Raw genomic sequence first — 23,724 nt, forward strand, 5'->3', positions numbered from 1 at the left:
AACGCAATTGCCTTAATTCCTTTGCATTGTAGTGCGCCCAAACAACACGTAACCATCAAAATTATTTAGCTGACCGAACTCAATATAGGTTAGCAGGGGCCCCGCTAGGGATTTTGGGCCCCATGAAAAAAATCTTTACAGGGCCCCCAACACAGTGTCATTATTTTTTCTGTATTATAATTTCATCATCATTAGGGGCCTCTCTGGGCCCCCCTCCATCATGGGCCCCTAGAATCCGTCTCCTTTACCCCCCCCCCCCCTTTTCGGCGCCCCTGTAGGTCAGACATGGGCTTTTTTGGTATAGCCTAGGTCAGTGGTTCTCAAATGGGGGTACACGTACCCCTGGGGGTACTTGAAGGTATGCCAAGGGGTACGTGAGATATTTTTAAAATATTCTAAAAATAGCAACAATTCAAAAATCCTTTATAAATATATTTATTGAATAATACTTCAACAAAATATGAATGTAAGTTCATAAACTGAACATCAAATCAAGTAGGCTATTCCATTCATTACAATGCAACAATGCATTATTCAGTGTTGACAGCTAGATTTTTTGTGGACATGTTCCATAAATATTGATGTTAAAGATTTCTTTTTTTGTTAAGAAATGTTTAGAATTAAATTTATGAATCCAGATGGATCTCTATTACAATCCCCAAAGAGGGCACTTTAAGTTGATGATTACTTCTATGTGTAGAAATCTTTATTTATAATTGAATCACTTCTTTATTTTTCAACAAGTTTTTAGTTATTTTTAGTTATTTTTTTCCAAGAGCTCTGGGTTATGACCGAAAGGACAAGATCACGGGTACAGGCGGCCGAAATGAGTTTCCTCCGCCGGGTGGCGGGGCTCTCCCTTAGAGATAGGGTGAGAAGCTCTGCCATCCGGGGGGAGCTCAAAGTAAAGCCACTGCTCCTCCACATGGAGAGGAGCCAGATGAGGTGGTTCAGGCATCTGGTCAGGATGCCACCCGAACGCCTCCCTCGGGAGGTGTTTAGGGCACGTCCAACCGGTAGGAGGCCACGGGGAAGACCCAGGACACGTTGGGAAGACTATGTCTCCCGGCTGGCCTGGGAACGCCTCGGGATCCCCCGGGAGGAGCTGGACCAAGTGGCTGGGGAGAGGGAAGTCTGGGCTTCCCTGCTTAGGCTGCTGCCCCCGCGACACGACCTCGGATAAGCGGAAGAAGATGGATGGATGGATGGATGGGTCAAACTCCACTGTTGCCAAAATACGATTTTCCAGCTTCCACTCCCTGATGTAGTGACACGTAAGGACTGTATATGCTCTCTTTTTAAATTCATCTGTCCACATATCGGTGGTTACAGAAATACCTCCGTTGTTGCTGATGGCTTTTTGGATGTCCTCCGAAAGTGTCTGCTTAGCAGTGGAAGCCTGCAGCTTTGCCCGGTCACACACAGTTTGCCGATGGGGCAGGATGGCACCAGCATCCACGGCACCGCACTTAGCGCCTATGTCAATCAGCGTCTGGGCCACTTGTTGTAACCCTTTACCCGAGACTATATCAAACGGGCGCATATCATTAGTGCACAGGTCCACACATGCATCTGTAAGCCTTGTTTTAACATCCTGTGGTACTCTTCTGGGATCACGGCGGACGAAACTGCTCATGCTGTTTGTGGAGATTCGGGGTTTTGCACAAATGTGATGCACCATGTTCGATGTCCCGGTTTTATGACTGTCGTAGACGTACACAGCGTCGCAGCTCTTGCAACTCACGTAGCCAGCATTGCTGTCATCCTGATTTACAACCTCATAAAAACGAGTCCACGCTGAACTTTTCTGGCCTTTTTTTTCCCTGGTCTTTAGTATTCCCTTTTTTAGTTTGTCGCGTACCACGTTTGCTGCCGGTGTTGCCATTTTTTTTTTCATCTTCTGATGTGGCGTGCTGCAGGTGCCTGTGGCTGCTGCAGGTGCCTGATGATAAATAATTGCCTGTTTCAAAGAGTGCTGCTCGTTTTTCGTATGTGGCTAACAACATTTAACTATGTATATATATTTCCCAATTGGTTTAACTGCCACCCGCAAAAAAAAATAAAAAATAAAAAATATATAATTAATCCGCCCGACTCGACGCGCGCGCGGATAAAATATTATTTTTCTTAATTTCATCCGCCCGATCCGCGGACTCCGCGGTTGTGTCCGCAAACCGCGCATCTCTAATATATATATATAATATAAATATATATATATATAATTTAAAAAAAAAAAATATATATATATATATGAATGAAATACTTGACTTGGTGAATTCTAGCTGTAAATATACTCCTCCCCTCTTAACCACGCCCCCAACCACGCCCCCGTCCCCAACCACGCCCCCCACCTCCCGAAATCGGAGGTCTCAAGGTTGGCAAGTATGTTTCTGACTACTAAACGCGGGGAAGTTGACTAGGACGCTCACGTGGATGTGTCTGCGTCCGATAAATGACAGATACAACTGTAAGAAACAACAGGTGTGATCTGTGAGTACGCCACATTCCAATTCAATGACTTTCACAGCGAAGGAGTGATCCAGCCCGACCACGATATTTTGTTGTCATTCACCAAGCAGAACTCATTCTTTTCCGTGACTACTCTAACTTTCATAAGCACATAAGTGGCCACCTCATTTTACCTGTTTGAACTAGTAATTATGACTGACATATAGATTTCGCACACGCACGGGTTATGCAACAGTATGTACAGTCGTGGTCAAAAGTTTACATACACTTGTAAAGAACATAATGTCCAATCATTTCTACAATTCTTTTGTGATAGAGTGATTGGAGCACGTACTTGTTGGTCACAAAAGAACATTCATGAAGTTTGGTTCTTTTGTGAATTTATTATGGGTCTACTGAAAATGTGAGCAAATGTGCTGGGTCAAAAGTATACATACAGCAATTTGTGTTTCATCTGATATCACATGAACAAAGATAAGACCTTCTGGAGGAAAGTTCTGTGGTCAGATGAAACAAAAATTGAGCTGTTTGGCCACAATACCCAGCAATATGTTTGGAGGAGAAAAGGTGAGGCCTTTAATCCCAGGAACACCACGCCTACCGTCAAGCATGCTGGTGGTAGTGTTATGCTCTGAGCCTGCACTAAGGCTCTTTTGGTAGCCATCCACAAGCTTTTGGTTGAATTTTTTACTACTCCTCTTGAGAAAATTGGTGCAGTTCAGCTAAATTTGTTGGTTTTCTGAGATGGACTTGTTTCTTCAGCATTGTCCACACGTTTAAGTTAGGACTTCGGGAAGGCCATTCTAAAACCTTAATTCTAGCCTGATTTAGCCATTCCTTTACCACTTTTGACGTGTGTTTGGGGTCATTGTCCTGTTGGAACACCCAACTGCGCCCAAGACCCAACCTCCGGGCTGATGATTTTAGGTTGTCCTGAAGAATTTGGAGGTAATCCTCCTTTTTCAAGAAATGAAATTAATGTCCTATAATAATAATAATAATAATAATGAACACGTCTTCTTTGGGGTCATTTCCCAAATATTCAGCCAGAAAAGGCCAAAGTAAAATAAACCATGTATAAGGAAATGAGCTGCAAATATTCAAAACAGTCATGACACCACACGTTGATGAAACTCTAACAAGTCACAGGAAAACTATTAAAGTGCAGAATGGAATAGGACAGGTTGTTCCTGTTAAAAGAGACATATGGTTTCAAGGTTTTACTGACAGCTTGGTCTCTGTGTGTGTGTGTGTGTGTGTGTGTGTGTGTGTGTGTGTGTGTGTGTGTGTGTGTGTGTTCTTGTATTTCTACCCTTCTTGAGACGTCAACAAGGAAAAGTACCTTCCATATGAGGAGGTGTGAACAAGTTAGGACCAAAATCATGGTCCCAATACGGAAAACCATTGCATCTAATCGAGAATGTCTCATTTGCACCCCCTGGTGGTGAAATCTATCAAAAATTAAGGTGGTCCCAAAAAGGAGGGATTTTTTCAAATTGACTGTGTGTCGGTTTTAAAAGTGCTACCCCTATGGTCAACATATGAAATAACAAGTGTGTGTAAGAAATTGAAATGCGGCCCTTTTGGCCAAAATTCATAAAAAAAATAAATATGTATATAGAGACATACTGTAATAACTTGAAGTCAATGAAGATTAATAACCAATTCCAAACAAAAAATTCCCAAAATAAAACTAAAAGCAGTCTTTTTCCTCACAATGTGTTGACATTTTTCTTATAAAATTGGGAAAAGTTTCTCATATTCTTTCTGTTTCTGTCATGTTTCAATATTTTCTCGTAAAATTATCACATTTTAGTATGTAAAATTAATACTTTTTAATGCAAAATGGTGACATTTGTCATAAAAAAATCTGACTTTTATCACAATGTTGCCAATTTTATTGGTTGTTCTTGTAAAACGGTGACATTTTTGGAGTAAAATTATGACTTTTGTCATCATTTTGCCAAGTAAAATTCTGATTATTATTATAACATTTTTAAGTTTTCTTATAAAATTGTGACTTTTGTCGAGTAAAATTACGACTCTTTTCATAAAATTGCCAAAATGTTTCAGCTTTTCTTGCCAAATTGCAACTGTTATTGAGTAAAATTCAATTTTCTCGTAAAATTATCACATTTTATTATGTAAAATTATTACTTTTTAATGCAAAATGGTGACATTTGCCACAAAAAAAATCAGACTTTTATCACAATCTTGCCAATTTTTTGGGTTGTTCTTGTAAAACGGTGACATTTTTTGGAGTAAAATTATGACTTTTTATCACAATTTTGACAAGCAAAATTCTGATTATTATTATAAAAAAAATTTGTTTTCTTATAAAATTGTGACTTTTGTCGAGTAAAATTACAAATCTTTTCATCAAATTGCCAAAATGTTTCAGCTTTTCTTGCCAAATTGCAACTGTTATTGAGTAAAATTCAATTTCCTCGTAAAATTATCACATTTTATTATGTAAAATTATTACTTTTTAATGCAAATCGGTGACATTTGTCATAAAAAATTCGGACTTTTATCACAATCTTGCCAATTTTTGTTGTTGCTCTTGTAAAACGGTGACATTTTTGTAGTAAAATTATGACTTTTGTCATCATGTTGCCAAGTAAAATTTAAAAAATTATTATAAAATGTTAGTTTTCTTATAATATTGTGACTTTTGTCGAGTAAAATTACGACTCTTTTCATAAAATTGCCAAAATGTTTCAGCTTTTCTTGCAAAATTGCAACTGTTAATGAGTAGAATTCAATTTTCTCGTACAATTATCACATTTTATTATGTAAAATTATTACTTTTTAATGCAAAATGGTGACATTTGCCATAAAAAAATCAGACTTTTATCACAATGTTACCAATTTTTTGGTTGCTTTTGTAAAACGGTGACATTTTTGGAGTAAAATTATGACTTTTTATCATAATTTTGCCAAGTGAAATTCTGATTATTATTACAAAAAAAATTTAGTTTTCTTATAAAATTGTGACTTTTGTCGAGTAAAATTAGGACTCTTTTCATGAAATTGCCAAAATGTTTCAGCTTTTCTTGCAAAATTGCAACTGTTATTGAGTAGAATTCAATTTTCTCGTACAATTATCACATTTTATTATGTAAAATTATTACTTTTTAATGCAAAATGGTGACATTTGCCATAAAAAAAATCAGACTTTTATCACAATGTTGCCAATTTTTTGGGTTGTTCTTGTAAAACGGTGACATTTTTTGCTTAAATTAATGACTTTTTATCATAATTTTGCCAAGTGTAATTCTGATTATTGTTATAACATTTTTAAATTTTCTTATAAAATTGTGACATTTGTCGAATAAAATTAGGACTCTTTTCATAAAATTGCCAAAATGTTTCAGCTTTTCTTGTAAAATTGCAACTGTTATTGAGTACAATTTAATTTTCCCTTAAAATTATCACATTTTATTATGTAAAATTATTACTTTTTAATGCAAAATGGTGACATTTGTCATAAAAAAAATCAGACTTTTATCACAATGTTGCCAATTTTTTGGGTTGTTCTTGTAAAACATTGACATTTTTTGATTAAAATTATGACTTTTTATCATAATTTTGCCAAGTAAAATTCTGATTATTATTATAAAAAAATTTGTTTTCTTATAAATTTGTGACTTTTGTCAAGTAAAATTACGACTCTTATCATAAAATTGCCAAAATGTTTCAGCTTTTCTTGCAAAATTGCAACTGTTATTGAGTAAAATTCCAACTTTTATCATAACATTGCACGAGTGTCTCGATTTTCTTGTAAAATTTTGACTTGCGTTGAGAAAAATTACGACTTTGCTTTTTAGTTTTTCTTGTGAAATTGTGACCTTTTTCTCTTGAAATTCCAACTCATTTTTCACAACAAGCTTTTTTGTATTTGCATAGTATGTACATATTATTAATCTTGTCAATACAAATCTTTATATATCTAGAAAGGCTGGTCCTAAATAGGTAGGCATTTTTCTCAGGTCTCAAGAAGGTAAATACAAGAAAGTGTGTGTGTGTGTGTGTGTGTGTGTGTGTGTGTGTGTGTGTGTGTGTGTGTGTGTGTGTGTGTGTGTGTGTGTGTGTGTGTGTGTGTGCGTGTGTGTGTGTGTGTGTGTGTGTCAGCAGTGGTTTATACGCTGCAAACATTCCTCAGCTCAGTGTGTAAAGAGATGAGCCAAAGGTCAAACACGCAGTAAAAGAAAGATTATTGTCAGTGGATGCAGAGAAAGTGAGAAAAGACACAGGTGTTCTTTAGGAGTAAATAATAGGTTTGGTGTTTGCTTTGTTAGTTTATGTGGGTACTATTGCATGTGCTGACTGGCACACACTGATAATAATAAAATGCACATAATACATGCAGTACATGGGTGTGTTTGTAAATTATGCAGTATTAGTCACATATTATTTCTAGTACTTACTCTTCATGTTTACAGTCGTCCCTCACCACATGGCGCTTCAAATTTTACAGTTTTTATTATTATAATTGTAATTTTTTTATTTTATTGTTTATATTCTGTTTTTTTAAGCAAATTTGAAGTATATCCGTCCTAAATTAATTCTTAGAGGCGTCATGTTATGCTGTTAAATCTACATTTAAAACACTTCCTCATGGTCTACATCAGGGATGTCAAACGTGCGGACCGAGGGCCGGATCAGGCCCGCAAACAGGTTTTATCTGGCCCGCGGGACGAGTTTGCAAAGTGTAAAAATTCAGCTAAAATTTTTGAATGAAAGAAACAGCTGTTCTAAATGTGTCCACTAGATGTCACAATAGCAATTATTTGTATCTTTGTAGATGATATGTACAAAATAAATAGGTTGATTGGCAACACTAAATGGTCCCCAGTGTGTGAATGTGAGTGTGAATGTTGTCTTTCTATCTGTGTTGGCCCTGTGATGAGGTGGCGACTTGTCCAGGGTGTACGCCGCCTTCCGCCCGATTGTAGCTGAGATAGGCTCCAGCGCCCCCCGCGACCCCGAAGGGAATAAGCGGTAGAAAATGGATGGATGGATGGATGGATGTACAAAATAAACCACGTGATGTTACTACATTAGTCGAGGAAAATGATCAAACTACATAAATAACATCCTGTAATTTGATTATGATATACATATTTTTTATCTTGATAGATTGAAAATGAACACCAATGAGTTGACTGATGAACATTATCACATCATTTATTCAGAAAATATAAATAACGACAAATAATAATAATAATAATAATAGATTTTATTTGTAAAAAGCACTTACATTGAGTAAACAACCTCAAAGTGCTACAGTGTATTAAAAAAATTGAAATAAATTTTTTTTTTTTTAAATACTAATAAAAACTAGAACAGCGAAATAGCTCAAACTAGTATGCATATATCTAAAAAAAAAAGGCTTTTTTTAAAAGAAGGGTTTTTAGGCCTTTTTTAAAAGCATCCACAGTCTGTGGTGCCCTCAGGTGGTCAGGGAGAGCGTTCCACAGACTGGGAGCGGCGGAGCGGAAAGATAGAATAGAATACTATTAATACTATACTATTAACCGCAACATGTAAGTGTAAAAAAAACAACAACATTATGATTTGTACATTTTCAGAATGTGCTTGTTCTATTTTTAAACAGAGAAAACAATATGAAGTTGTTTTTATTTTTAAGTTATCATGCCATGATTTTACCAGATTTTACCAGATTTTTCTCCATGTGGCCCCACATCTAAAATTAGTTTGACAACCCTAGTCTACATAATATGTAATAATAGTGCTTTGGTTCAAATCTTGCATACATTTTGCTTTAGAGACCTTTCCGTCTCCGAAAGCGAACTTTTTAGAAAAGGCTACCTTTTTTTACATGCAAACTAACGCCTTCGTACTACCATCCTCTCCAGCTGAATGAGACTATATTCATAGTTTTAGGGAACTGTGTCTGACTGGACATAGAGTTATCCAGTAATCGGTGGGTGGAGGGGGGCGTGGCCTGTAGGCCTGCCGCGGAACGGGGTGTGCCAGGACCGGCCTCGAAGACAGCGACAGGTGCGTAGATGGGCCAGGTGCGCCTTGTTATCTAATCACCTGTCGCCTTTATTAGCAGCAGAAGGATTTAGACAAGTAGTTGGAGTTGGAGGTGCAGGCTGAGCTGAAGCAGGAGAGAAAGACAGTTTGCTGGAAAGCAAAAGCCTCTGGACATTTATGAAAATAAAACAGTGTTATACCCTGAATTCTGGGCTCTCCTGGCAATGTGTGGTGGTCCGAAGAACCCACTAGAGGGCAACCTCTACATTTGCGATAACACCTATATTTAACATTTTTGAATAGTAACACTGTTTTTGAAGATGGGAAAATAAAACACTGGAATTGTACTTGTGTTTTTAAGAATCTGCTGCCAAAAATAAATGCAAATCAAAGATCCTATATATGACAGGTATATTCTCTTGCTGTTATGAAGAATCTATTGCAAAAACCCTAGTCAAAGATCATCTATTTGTTGCTGTTGTTCAGACTCTACTGCCAAAATGCCAGTAAAAGTGCAAAAATGTAAGAGATATACTGTAAAAAAAACAAAAATTGTCAATATGACACAAATGCTTTGCTATTTTTAAGAATGTGTTGCAAAACCCCCAGTCAAAGATCCTCTATATGACACAAACACAAAATCACTAAAAAAAGATCCTATACGACAGAAGCGCCCTGCTGTTTTAAGGATGTACTGCAAAAACGCTAGTCAAAGATCCTTTATAGACCTGCCTCGCTGTCTTCAAGGCAGGTCCTGGCACACCCCGTTCCGCGGCAGGCCCGCAGGCCACGCCCCCCTCCACACGGTGTTTGGAAAATGTATTAAAAAAATGTATTCATTTCGAAAACATGTTGACGGAGTTTTGAGCGCAGTGTGTAATGTTCAATATTCTCAATGAAACATTAAAGTATAGGGCTAGTGTGCCGTGAGATACAGTCTGGTGTGCCGTGGGAGATGATCTCATTTCACCTATTTGGGTTGAAAATATTTTTTGCAAACCAGTAATTATAGTCTGCAAATGATGTGTTGTTGTTGAGTGTCGGTGCTGTCTAGAGCTCGGCAGAGTAACCGTGTAATACTCTTCCATATTAGTAGGAGGCAGCAGGCTAATGGCTTTGTATGTCGGAAATAGCGGAAGGCAGTGTGCAGGTAAAAAAGTGTCAAATGCTTAAACCAAAAATAAACAAGTTGAGTACCCCTAAGAAAATGCATTGAAGCTTAGGGAAGGCTATGCAGAACCAAACTAAAACCGAACTGGCTACAAAGTAAACAAAAACAGAATGCTGGACGACAGCAAAGACTTACTGTGGAGCAGAGATGGCGTCCACAAAGTACATCCGAATATGACATGACAATCGACAATGTCCCCACAAAGAAGGATAAAAACAACTGAAATATTCTTGATAGCTAAAACAAAGTAGATGCGGGAAATATCGCTCAAAGGAAGACATGAAACTGCTACAGGAAAATACCAAAAAAGAGAAAAAGCCACCAAAATAGGAGTGCAAGACAAGAAGTAAAACACTACACAGGAATACAGCAAAAAAAAGTCCAAATAATTCAGGGTGTGATGTGACAGGTGGTGACAGTACACCTACTTTGAGACAAGAGCTATATTGATGCATGCTTGGTTATGCTTTAAAGTCATATCCAACAATTGCGACAATGACTTTTTATTGTCAATATTGGCTACTTAGTTTCATTTTTTAATGATTTCTGCTGGTGGTGTGCCTCCGCATTTTTTCAACGCAAAAAATGTGCCTTGGCTCAAAAAAGGTTGAAAAACACTGCTGTAAAGTACCAGTTCCATTGGCAGCAAAACAGGCCCAGAGCATAATACTACCACCACCATGCTTGACGGTAGGTATGGTGTTCCTGCGATTAAAGACCTCACCTTTTCTCCTCCAAACATATTGCTGGGTATTGTGGCCAAACGGCTCAATTTTTGTTTCATCTGACCACAGAACTTTCCTCCAGAAGGTCTTATCTTTGTCCATGTGATGTCAGACGAAAATAAAATAAATAGGAGTTGTAGAAATGATTGGAAACTCAAGACAGCCATGACATTATGTCCTTCACAAGTGTATGTAAAGTTTTGCCCACGACTATATATATATATATATATATATACATATATATATATATGTGCTTCAGTCCACAGAAAATTTGGTAAATACGGTAAATGAAACGGGATGAAAATCCTGACAGACATGACTCGAGCGGACCTTTTTCTCACGAAAGGCATGAAAACCATTCCAAGTCATTTGTACATAATATATGATACACAATATAAACAACAACATGCAGATGCAGTATGTAGGTAAATAATGATCTTACCCAGCTCGCTTCTGAGGCTTTCCAGTGCTTTCGATAAATCCTTCTTCTCCTTTAAAGTCTCCTCACGCTGCAGAAAAGCAACAACACTTATGCATTAGAAATTGTAAACTTTATACTCTATGAAAATGTGTTAACATTAGGTACAGCGGTATAGTTCATTGCTCAATTCTGCCTTTACAAACATAATAGTGTGTTGTTTTGACGGACACAGTTTGAGAGGTACTAATGTAAAAAATTGTTTGCATACTTTCGTGTGATTGTAGTTTGCAAGTGTGCACCTGTCACGTAACTAAGTAATGATGCTAACGACCCAAAATATTGGACACATGCCAAAATGCTTTTCGGTTTAGAGTTATGTGCCTACACATACACACACTCTCTCTCAAACACACACATTCTTATGTTTGTTACCTTCTTGAGACCTCCGAAAAAAAGCCTACCTCTTTAGGACCACCCTTTCTAGATATTCAAAGATTTGTATTGACAACATTAATAATATATACATAATATGCAAATATAAACAAGCTTGTTTTGAAAAATGATTTGGAATTTTACAGGAAAAAAGTCACAATTTCACAAGAAAAACTGTTGGCAGTATTATAATAAAAGTCGTAATTTTACTCAGCGCAAGCCGCAAATTTACAAGAAAAAGCTTAAACTTTTGGCAATTTTATGAAAAGAGTCGTAATTTTACTCGACAAAATTCACAGTTTTATAAGAAAACTTAAAATTTTTGGCAGTGTTATAATAATAATCTGAATTTTACTTGGCAAAATGATGACAAAAGTCATAATTTTTACTCAAAACATGTCACTGTTTTACAAGAACAACAAAAACATTGGCAATATTGTGATAAAAGTCCGAATTTTATATGACAAATGTCGCCATTTTGCATTAAAAATGAATAATTTTACATTAAAAAAGTAACACTTTTACGAGAAAATATTGCAATATTACAGAAACAGAAAGAATGTGAGAAATTGTTCCTACTTTTATAAGAAAAAAGTCGACACATTGTGAGAAAAAGACTGCTTTTTGTTCATTATTTTTATTATTTATTTTTTGTTTGTAATTGGTTTTTAATCTTCATTATTAAGTTATTACAGTATGTCTCTATGTACATATTCATTTATTTATTTTTATTAATTTTGGCCAAAGGGGGCGCATTTCAATTTCTTACACACACTTGTTATTTCATATGTAGACCAGAGGGTGAGCACTTTTAAAACCGACACACAGTCAATTTGAAAAATCCCTCCTTTTTGGGATCAGCTTAATTTTGAAAAACTAAGAATTTTGGCAGCATTATAATAAAAGTCGCAATTTTACTCAACGCAAGTCAAAGTTTTACAAGGAAAAACTGAACATTTGTGCAATATTATGATAAAAGTTGGAATTTTACTCAGCAAAAGTCATAATTTTACTGGAAAAGCTTAAACTTTTGGTAATTTTATGAAAAGAGTCGTAATTTTACTCGACAAAAATCACAATTTTATAAGAAAACTTAAAAATTTGGGCAGTATTATAATAATAATCGGAATTTGACTTGGCAAAATTATGACAAATGTCATAATTTTACGCAAGATATTTCACTGTATTACAAGAACAACACAAATATTGGCAATATTGTGATAAAAGTCTTAATTTTATATGACAAATGTCGCCATTTTGCATTAAAAATTAATAATTTTACATTAAAAAAGTAATATTTTTATGAGAAAATACAGAAATATTACATAAACAGAAATAATATGAGAAATTGTTCCCAATTTTATAAGAAAAAAGTCGACACATTGTGAGAAAAAGACTGCTTTTAGTTAATTATTTTTATTGATTGTTTGTAATTGTTTTTTAATCTTCATTATTTACTTCAAGTTACTACAGTATGTCTCTATATACATGTCTATTTTATTTATTTTATCAATTTTGGCCTAAGGGGGCGCATTTCAATTTCTTACACACACTTGTTATTTCATATGTTGACCAGAGGGGGAGCACTTTTAAAACCGACACACAGTCAATTTGAAAAATCCCTCCTTTTTGGGATCAGCCTAATTTTGATAGATTTCCCTTGAAAAACTAAGAATTTTGGCAGCATTATAATAAAAGTCGCAATTTTACTCAACACAAGCAAAGGAAAGGAAAAACTGAACATTTGTGCAATATTATGATAAAAGTTGGAATTTTACTCTGCAAAAGTCGCAATTTTACAAGAAAAGCTTAAACTTTTGGCAATTTTATGAAAAGAGTCGTAATTTTACTCAACAAAAATCACAATTTTATAAGAAAACTTAAAAATGTTGGCGGTATTATAATAATAATCGGAATATGACTTGGCAAAATTATGACAAAGGTCATAATTTTACTCAAGATATTTCACTATATTACAAGAACAACACAAAACTTGGCAATATTGTGATACAACTCAGAATTTTGTGTGACAAATGTCTCCATTTTGCTTTGAAAAGTATGAATTTAACATAAAAAAGTAACACTTTTACGAAAAAATATTGCAATATTACAGAAACAGAAAGAATATGAGAAATTGTTCCTACTTTTATAAGAAAAAAGTCGACACATTGTGAGAAAAAGACTGCTTTTAGTTAATTATTTAATTGTTTTGTTTGTAATTGGTTTTTAATCTTCATTATTTACTTCAAGTTATTACAGTATGTCTTCATATACAGTACATATTTATTTATTTATTTTTTATTAATTTTGGCCAAAGGGGGCGCATTTCAATTTCTTACACACACTTGTTATTTTATATGTTGACCAGAGGGGGAGCACTTTTAAAACCGACACACAGTCATTTTGAAAAATCCCTCCTTTTTGGTATCAGCCTAATTTTGACAGATTTCCCTTGAAAAACATATAATTTTGGCAGCATTATAATAACAGTCGCAATTTTACTCAACGCAAGTCAAAATTTTACAAGGAAAAACTGAACATTTGTGCAATATTATGATAAAAGTTGGAATTTTACTCAGCAAAAGTCGCAATTTTACAAGAAAAGCTTAGACTTTTGGCAATTTTATGAAAAGAGTCGTAATTTTACTCGACAAAAGTCACAATTTTATAAGAAAACTTTAAAATTTTGGCGGTATTATAATAATAATCTGAATTTTACTTGGCAAAGTTATGACAAAGGTCATAATTTTACTCAAGAAATTTCACTGTATTACAAGACAAACACAAAAATTGGCAATATTGTGATACAAGTCTGAATTTTGTGTGACAAATGTTAAAGTTAAAGTAAAGTTAAAGTACCAATGATTGTCACACACACACTAGGTGTGGCGAAATTATTCTCTGCATTTAACCCATCACCCTTGATCACCCCCTGGGAGGTGAGGGGAGCAGTGGGCAGCAGCGGTGACCGCGCCCGGGAATCATTTTTGGTGATTTAACCCCCAATTCCAACCCTTGATACTGAGTGCCAAGCAGGGAGGTAACGGGTCCCATTTTTATAGTCTTTGGTATGACTCGGCCGGGGTTTGAACCCACAACCTACCGATCTCAGGGCGGACACTCTAACCACTAGGCCACTGAGTAGGTGGCCAAAAAGTAATAAAAAAAGTAATAATTTTACATAAAAAAGTAATAATTTTATGAGAAAATTACAGAAATATTACAGAAACAGAAAAAATATGAGAAATTTAGAAAGAATATGAGAAATTGTTCCCAATTTTATAAGAAAAAAGTCGACACATTGTGAGAAAAAGACTGCTTTTAGTTCATTATTTTTATTAATTTTTTTTTGTTTGTAATTGTTTTTCCATCTTCATTATTTAATTCAAGTTATTACAGTATGTCTCTATATACATATTTATTTATTTTTATTAATTTTGGCCAAAGGGGGCGCATTTCAATTTCTTACACACACTTGTTATTTCATATGATGACCAGAGGGGGGAGCACTTTTAAAACCGACACACAGTAAATTTGAAAAATCCCTCCTTTTTGGGATCAGCCTAATTTTGATAGATTTCCCTTGAAAAACTAAGAATTTTGGCAGCATTATAATAAAAGTCGCAATTTTACTCAACGCAAGTCAAAGTTTTACAAGGAAAAACTGAACATTTGTGCAATATTATGATAAAAGTTGGAATTTTACTCTGCAAAAGTCACAATTTTACAAGAAAAGCTTAAACTTTTGGCAATTTTATGAAAAGAGTCGTAATTTTACTCGACAAAAGTCACAATTTTATAAGAAAACTTTAACATTTTGGCAGTATTATAATAATAATCGGAATTTGACTTGGCAAAATTATGACAAATGTCATAATTTTACTCAAGATATTTCACTGTATTACAAGAACAACACAAACATTGGCAATATTGTGATACAAGTCAGAATTTTGTGTGACAAATGTCACCATTTTGCTTTAAAAAGTAATAATTTAACATAAAAAAGTAACACTTTTACGAGAAAATATTGCAATATTACAGAAACAGAAAGAATATGAGAAATTGTTCCTACTTTTATAAGAAAAAAGTCGACACATTGTGAGAAAAAGACTGCTTTTAGTTAATTATTTAAATTGTTTGTTTGTAATTGGTTTTTAATCTTCATTATTTACTTCAAGTTATTAAGTATGTCTCTATATACGTATTTATTTATTTATTTGTATTAATTTTGGCCAAAGGGGGCGCATTTCAATTTCTTACACACACTTGTTATTTCATATGTTGGCCAGAGGGGGAGCACTTTTAAAACCGACACACAGTCAATTTGAAAAATCCCTCCAACATTATGATAAAAGTTGGAATTTTACTCAGCAAAAGTTGCAATTCTGTAAGAAAAGCTTAACATTTTGGCAATTTTATGAAAAGAGTCGCAATTTTACTTGACAAAAGTCACAATTTTATAAGAAAACTTTTAAATTTTGGCAATATTATAATAATCTTTGGAATTTTACTTTCACAAAATATTGTGATAAAAGTCAGAATTTTGTATGACAAATGTCACCATTTTGCTTTAAAAAGTAATAATTTTACATTAAAAAGTAATAATTTTACATTAAAAAAGTAATAATTTTACATTAAAAAGTAATAATTTTACATTAAAAAAGTAAGAATTTTATGAGAAAATTACAGAAATATTACAGAAACAGAAGGAATATGAGAAATTGTTCCTACTTTTATAAGAAAAAAGTCGACACAATGTGAGAAAAAGACTGCTTTTAGTTTATTATTTTTATTTTAACAACAAAAGAATTGGCAATATTGTGATAAAAGTCAGAATTTGATATGACAAATGTCACCACTTTGCTTTAAAAAGTAATAATTCAACATAAAAAAGTAACACTTTTATGGGAAAATATTGCGATATTACAGAAACAGAAAGAATATGAGAAATTGTTCCCAATTTTATAAAAAAAAAAAAAGTCGACACATTGTGAGAAAAAGACTGCTTTTAGTTCATTCTTTTTTGTTTGTAATTGGTTTTTAATCTTCATTATTTACTTCAAGTTATTACAGTATGTCTCTATGTACATATTTGTTATATTAATTTTGACCAAAAGAGGGCGCATTTCAATTTCTTACACACACTTGTTATTTCATATGTTGGCCAGAGGGGGAGCACTTCAAATTTCTTACACACACTTGTTATTTCATATGTTGACCAGAGGGGGAGCACTTTTAAAACCGACACACAGTCCATTTTGGAAAAATCCCTCCTTTTCCGGACCAGCCTAATTTTGATAGATTTCACCACAAGGGGTGCAAATGAGATCTCTTTTTTTTTTTTTTTTTTGTAAATGTGCTTAAAGCCGATGACAAAGGAGTCACGGACCACAGATGGCCCCTGTGCCACACTTTGGGCAACCCAGCTGTAGAAGCTAACTGCTAATGGCCACTATATCTTAGAACCACAGTGTATTTGTTCATTCTACGGTCAGATATGGGAGGTGGGTTTTTTCGGGGATGAATAGAGAAGTCCTTCTTTAGCTGCCGTCTTGTTTTATCGTATATTGCTGCCTTTGCACCTGTCAATATTTACTTTTGTATGCACATTAAATCAACAAAAACAATCCTGACTTTGGAGCAATGTTCACGGACTCTAGTATTTGGCTCTCTATTAAAATGCAATGGTTTTCCGTATTGGGACCATGATTACAGTCCTAACTTGTTCACCGGTCCTCATATGGAAGGTACTTTTCCTTGTTGATGTCTCAAGAAAGGAAGAAATACAAAAACACACACACACACACAGCCAGAAAGTCCATCTGTTGTATGAGGGGTGAGTTAAGTGAACATGTTTGGGGTAAAAGACAACAATGAATGTGAAAAAAACTCAAACATAAACATTGCAAGCGGTAGCTGGTGAAAAGCCTAAACCACGTCAATTTTATCGGAGAAAAAAAAGACATGTTTTTAAGCAAATAAATAGTAAAAGTGCCATAAAACAATAACGATAAGGGCAGTTCAAGCTTCATGGTGACATGGCTTGTACATTCTATCGCTTAACCAAGACGTTAATGATTGATGGCATGTTTTGAACTGGTCTGGATGACAATAGAATCACGTCGTGCGACAGTTTATTTCTTTAAAGTGAATACAATGATTTGCAAATCATTTTCAACCCATATTCAGTTGAATATGCTACAAAGACAACATATTTGATGTTCAAACTGATAATCTTTTTTTTTATTTTGCAAATAATCATTCACTTTAGAATTTGATGCCAGCAACACGTGACAAAGAAGTTGACAAGGTGGCAATAAATACTGATAAAGTTGAGGAATGCTCATCAAACACTTATTTGGAACATCCCACAGGTGAACAGGCTAATTGGGAACAGGTGGGTGCCATGATTGGGTATAAAAGTAGATTCCATGAAATGCTCAGTCATTCACAAACAAGGATGGGGCGAGGGTCACCACTTTGTCAACAAATGCGTGAGCAAATTGTTGAACAGTTCAAGCAAAACCTTTCTCAACCAGCTATTGCAAGGAATTTAGGGATTTCACCATCTACGGTCCGTAATATCATCAAAGGGTTCAGAGAATCTGGAGAAATCACTGCACGTAGGCAGCTAAGCCCGTGACCTTCGATCCCTCAGGCTGTACTGCATCAACAAGCGACATCAGTGTGTAAAGGATATCACCACATGGGCTCAGGAACACTTCAGAAACCCACTGTCAGTAACTACAGTTGGTCGCTACATCTGTAAGTGCAAATTAAAACTCTCCTATTCAAGGCTGAAAACCGTTTATCAACAACACCCAGAAACGCCGTCGGCTTCGCTGGGCCTGAGCTCATCTAAGATGGACTGATACAAAGTGGAAAAGTGTTCTGTGGTCTGACGAGTCCACATTTCCAAATTGTTTTTGGAAACTGTAGACGTCGTGTCCTCCAGACCAAAGAGGAAGAGAACCATCCGGATTGTTATAGGCGCAAAGTGGAAAAGCCAGCATCTGTGATGGTATGGGGGTGTATTAGTGCCCAAGGCATGGGTAACTTACACATCTGTGAAGGCACCATTAATGCTGAAAGGTACATACAGGTTTTGGAGCAACATATGTTGCCATCCAAGCAACGTTACCATGGACGCCCCTGCTTATTCCAGCAAGACAATGCCAAGCCACGTGTTACATCAACGTGGCTTCATAGTAAAAGAGTGCGGGTACTAGACTGGCCTGCCTGTAGTCCAGACCTGTCTCCCATTGAAAATGTGTGGCGCATTATGAAAAGCCTAAAATAGCACAACGGAGACCCCCGGACTGTTGAACAACTTAAGCTGTACATCAAGCAAGAATGGGAAAGAATTCCACCTGAGAAGCTTCAAAAATGTGTCTCCTCAGTTCCCAAACGTTTACTGAGTGTTGTTAAAAGGAAAGGCCATGTAACACAGTGGTGAACATGCCCTTTCCCAACTACTTTGGCACGTGTTGCAGCCATGAAATTCTAAGTTAATTATTATTTGCAAAAAAATAAAAAAAAGTTTATGAGTTTGAACATCAAATATCTTGTCTTTGTAGTGCATTCAATTGAATATGGATTGAAAAGGATTTGCAAATCATCGTATTCCGTTTATATTTACATCTAACGCAATTTCCCAACTCATATGGAAACAGGGTTTGTGTATATATTACAAGTTTCACTGCAATAAGGCGCTTTTGGTAACCTAAACACACGTCAAAAGTGGTAAGGGAATGGCTAAATCAGGCTAGAATTAAGGTTTTGGAATGGCCTTCCCAAAGCCCTGACTTAAATGTGTGGACAATGCTGAAGAAACAAGTCCACACATTTAGCTGAACTGTACCAATTTTGTCAAGAGAAGTGGTCAAAAATTCAAGCAGAAGCTTGTGGATGGCTACCAAAAGCGCCTTATTGCAGTGAAACTTGCCAAGGGACATGTAAGCAAATATTAACATTGCTGTATGTATACTTTTGACCCAGCACATTTTCAGTAGACCCATAATAAATTCATAAAAGAACCAAACTTCATGAATGTTTTTTTGTGACCAACAAGTATGTGCTCCAATCACAAAAAAATAAGAGTTGTAGAAATGATTGGAAACTCAAGACAGCCATGACATTATGTTCTTTACAAGTGTATGTCAACTTTTAACCACGACTCTACATATAGAATATTTCTTACTAAATTAAAAATATCAGTATAGTATTAAATTAGATTTAATACTATACTGATATTTTTCAGTTCGTGGCCCTCGGTGGAACACCTTTTGGACAGCCCTGCTTCAAGTGGATTCAGGAACTGTTGGGAAACTTGACCAGGGTCTCTTAGAGAATGATCAGCAGCAGTAAATAGGACTAAAACGTACAAACCTTGCCTTTCTGGTAACGAGCTTTGCTTGCCGTGGAGCCCATGATGCTTTGATTGAAAGACACACTCTCACTTTCAAAGCATCCTGTCTTGTTTCTTCAGTCCATTGTCCGTAAAGATAGCGTCTCTCTCTGTGCGTCCTCTGGTTGCACGCCATGCCATGCGTCATTGCGTGTGAGAGTGTTGCGGATTCCTCCCACCAACCTTTACCTGTTCACCACAGAGCTCCTTGTCCTCCCTCCTCCTCTATATGTCCCGCCCCTCCCGGCTGGTGTACTGTATAATAGGAATTTAAGTTATTTCGACGCCCCTTTCTCTCTCTCTCTCTGTTTGAACTCCCGATCTCTCTATAAAAGTCATTGACATAGTCAACAGGAACATCTGAAATAAATTATGTATAAAATGTGCAATCTCGGACTGAGTCAAACCCCGACATCCTTTCTCAACTTCATTTGGTACTTTTTTCTGGCTGTCGTGGTCAAAAGTTGACATACACTTGTAAAGAACATAATGTCATGGCTGTCTTGAGTTTCCAATCATTTCTACAACTCTTATTTTTTTGTGATAGAGTGACTGGAGCACATACTTGTTGGTCACAAAAAACATTCTTGAAGTTTGGTTCTTTTATGAATTTATTATGGGTCTACTGAAAATGTGAGCAAATGTGCTGGGTCAAAAGTATACATACAGCAATGTTAATATTTGCTTACATGTCCCTTGGCAAGTTTCACTGCAATAAGGCGCTTTTGGTAGCCATCTACAAGCTTCTGCTTGAATTTTTGACCACTCCTCTTGACAAAATTGGTGCAGTTCAGCTAAATGTGTTGGTTTTCTGACATGGAGTTGTTTCTTCAGCATTGTCCACACGTTTAAGTCAGGACTTTGGGAAGGCCATTCTAAAACCTTCATTCTAGCCTGATTTAGCCATTCCTTTACCACTTTTGACGTGTGTTTGGGGTCATTGTCCTGTTGGAACACCCAACTGCGCCCAAGACCCAACCTCCGGGCTGATGATTTTAGGTCCGTAAAGCACCAGTTCCATTGGCAGCAAAACAGGCCCAGAGCATAATACTACCACCACCATGCTTGACGGTAGGAATTGGTGTTCTTGGAATGAAAGGCCTCACCTTTTCTCCTCCAAACATATTGCTGGGTATTGTGGCCAAACAGCTCTATTTGTGTGTCATCTGACATCACACAGACAAAGATAGGACCTTCTGGAGGAAAGTTCTGTGGTCAATAGAGTGGAATTTACGTTAGGTCAGGGAAAAAACACACGAGGCTATATCATCCCTACAAGCCTGTTTTGCAGGTTTCCCTTTTTTGAATAAACTGCGAAACAGGCTTGTAGGGATGATATAGCCTCTTGTGTTTTTTTTCCTGACCTGACGTATATATATATATACATACATATTTATACTGTATGTATATATATATATATATATATATATATATATATATATATATATATATATATATATATACATACATATTTATACTGTATGTATATATATATATATATATATATATATATATATATATATATATATATATATATATATATATATATATATATACATATTTATACTGTATGTATATATATATATGTATATATATGTGTGTTTTGCTATCCTCTAAATCAGTGGTCCACAAATTCCGGATCCGGCCCCCCAGCATCCAAATTTTATTTATGTATTTTTTTTAAATCTTTCCTTTCTAATCCATTTTCTACCGCTTGTTACTCCTTGTTCTCCTAGCCGCTCAGGCAAATCATATTGTCTAAAAATGAATTTTCCCATCGATAACGTGACAATGTTAAATGTCAAAACGGATTAAAAAGACAATGTATATATATATATATATATATATATATATATATATATATATATATATATATATATGTACAGCCCGGCCCCCGGCCAAATTTTTTTGGCCGGGGGCCAATACCCCTGCTCTAAAGAACCACCTGTATTAATTAATTAATTAATTATTAATAAATTATTAATGAAGTAAAGCGAATAAAATGTATATAGCGCGCCACATAGGGAACCCCATTATCTACCTTTAAACCAGTGTGGTTGGCACTGGGAGAAATAGTAACGTGTCTTGCCAAAGGACACAGCGGCAGTGACAAGGCTGGAATCGAACCTGGAACCGTCAAGTTGCTGGCACGGCCACTTCACCATCTGAGCCACAAAATAACTTACACTTAGACTTAGACTAACTTTATTGATCCACAAGGGAAATTGTTCCACACAGTAGCTCAGTTAGAAAGGATGGAAAGGATAATGCAGGTATAAAGTAGACAAGTTAAAGTTGTTTTTGTTTTTTTAACTACTAAGAAGCCTATGCCAACTGCATGTTCCTACACATATGATGATGATGCTTTTTGCATCACGTTTTTTAGAAGTTTGTAACAAAAACAAGCATTGTAATGTAAAAAGTATGTCATTTGAAATTCAATGAATTCCCTGGCTGCCCACTACAAGTATGTGAAAGACAAGGCGAACAAGCCCGTCAAGACGCTAGATTTAAATACCAATGAAAGTTAGGAGTGGAGTGACAGCGTCAACCAAGTTTCATGCTTCTTCACGACAGAAATAAAAAGGACGGAAGGTGGTGGCACCTGATACTTGCCAGGCATCTGTCCAGAGCCAAAGTCAGATTAGAAAATCTTGGAATTCATTGATGGTTTATCTCACACTGACAATTAGGTGGCCGGAAACTTGGCAGCTGCATTCCTACTGTACAAACCATGTCTGTGTTTCATCAATAACTTCCCCAGGAGAGCTCATGTCAGCTGATTTTACATTGTAATCATTTGCATTGTTGCACACACTTTTCTCCAGAAAGGGAGTAACTACTCTTCAGAAAAGGCACTAATACTTTCATAGGATGCCACCTGTGCAACAAATCCAGTCGTGAAATTTCCTCCCTCACACACACGAGTGAATGCAAAAAAATGATTTTCTAGGTAAAAAAAATGTTTAAGGTAAAAAAAAATTTTAAGGTAAAAAGAATTTTTAAGGTAAAAATTTTTTTTCAAGGTTAAAAATGATTTTGAAGGTAAGAAATGATTTTCAAGGTAAAATATGATTTTCAAGGTAAAAATTTTTTTTCAAGGCAAAATTTTTTTTCCAAAATAAAAAATGATTTTCAAGGGAAAAAACATTTTTAAGGTAAAACAAATTTTTCAAGGTAATTTTTTTTTTCAAGATAAAACATGATTTTGAAGGTAAGAAATGATTTTCAAGGTAAAAAATGATTTTCAAGGTAAAAAAAATGTTTAAAGTAAAAAAAATTTTTCAAGGGAAAATTTTTTTTTCAAGGTTAAAAATGATTTTCAAGGTAAAAAAAATTTTCCAAGATAAATTTTTTTTTCCAAGATAAAAAATGATTTTCAAGGGAAAAAACATTTTTAAGGTAAAAAAAAATTTTCAAGGTAATTTTTTTTTTCAAGATAAAACATGATTTTGAAGGTAAGAAATGATTTTGAAGGTAAAAAATGATTTTCTAGTTAAAAAAAAAAAAAATTTCAAGGTTAAAAATGATTTTTAAGTTAAAAAAAATTTCAAGGTAAAAAAAAAATTTAAGTAAAATTTATTTTTCAAGGTAAAAAAAAAATGTTAAAGTAAAATTTTTTTTTCAAAAATGATTTTCAAGGTAAAAAATGATTTTCAAGGTAAAAAAAAATTTTCAAGGTAAAAAATGATTTTCAAGGTAAAAAAACATTTTCAAGGTAAAAAATTATTTTCAAGGTAAAAAATTATTTTCAAAGAAAAAAATTATTTTCAAGGTAAAAAAATTTTTTCAAGGTAAAATTTTTTTTTCAAGGTTAAAAATGATTTTCAAGTTAAAAAAATTTTTCAAGGTAAAAAAAAAATTTTTAAGTAAAATTTTTTTTTCAAGGTAAAAAATGATTTTCAAGGTAAAAAAGAATTTTTAAGGTAAAAAATGATTTTCAAGGTAAAAAAGAATTTTTAAGGTACAAAATGATTTTCAAGGTAAAAAAAGAATTTTTAAGGTAAAAAAAAATTTTCAAGGTAAAATTTTTTTTTCAATGTAAAAAATGATTTTCAAGGTTAAAAATGATTTTGAAGGTAAACATTTTTTT

General features: G+C 34.9%; 1 protein-coding gene across 3 annotated transcripts in view; it reads right to left on the reverse strand.

Annotated features, from left to right (window-relative positions):
* LOC133617290 (uncharacterized) overlaps positions 1-23,724 on the reverse strand; it is a 222,957-nt gene that overhangs the window by 32,280 nt on the left and 166,953 nt on the right. For all 3 annotated transcript variants that reach the window (XM_061977214.2, XM_061977215.2, XM_061977213.2), the window contains exon 10: positions 10,814-10,880. In XM_061977214.2, the coding sequence (XP_061833198.2) occupies positions 10,814-10,880 (67 nt within the window). The remainder of the gene's footprint in view (positions 1-10,813; positions 10,881-23,724) is intronic.

The sequence above is a fragment of the Nerophis lumbriciformis genome, linkage group LG16 (assembly GCF_033978685.3).
Source record: "Nerophis lumbriciformis linkage group LG16, RoL_Nlum_v2.1, whole genome shotgun sequence".
NCBI lineage: Eukaryota > Metazoa > Chordata > Actinopteri > Syngnathiformes > Syngnathidae > Nerophis > Nerophis lumbriciformis.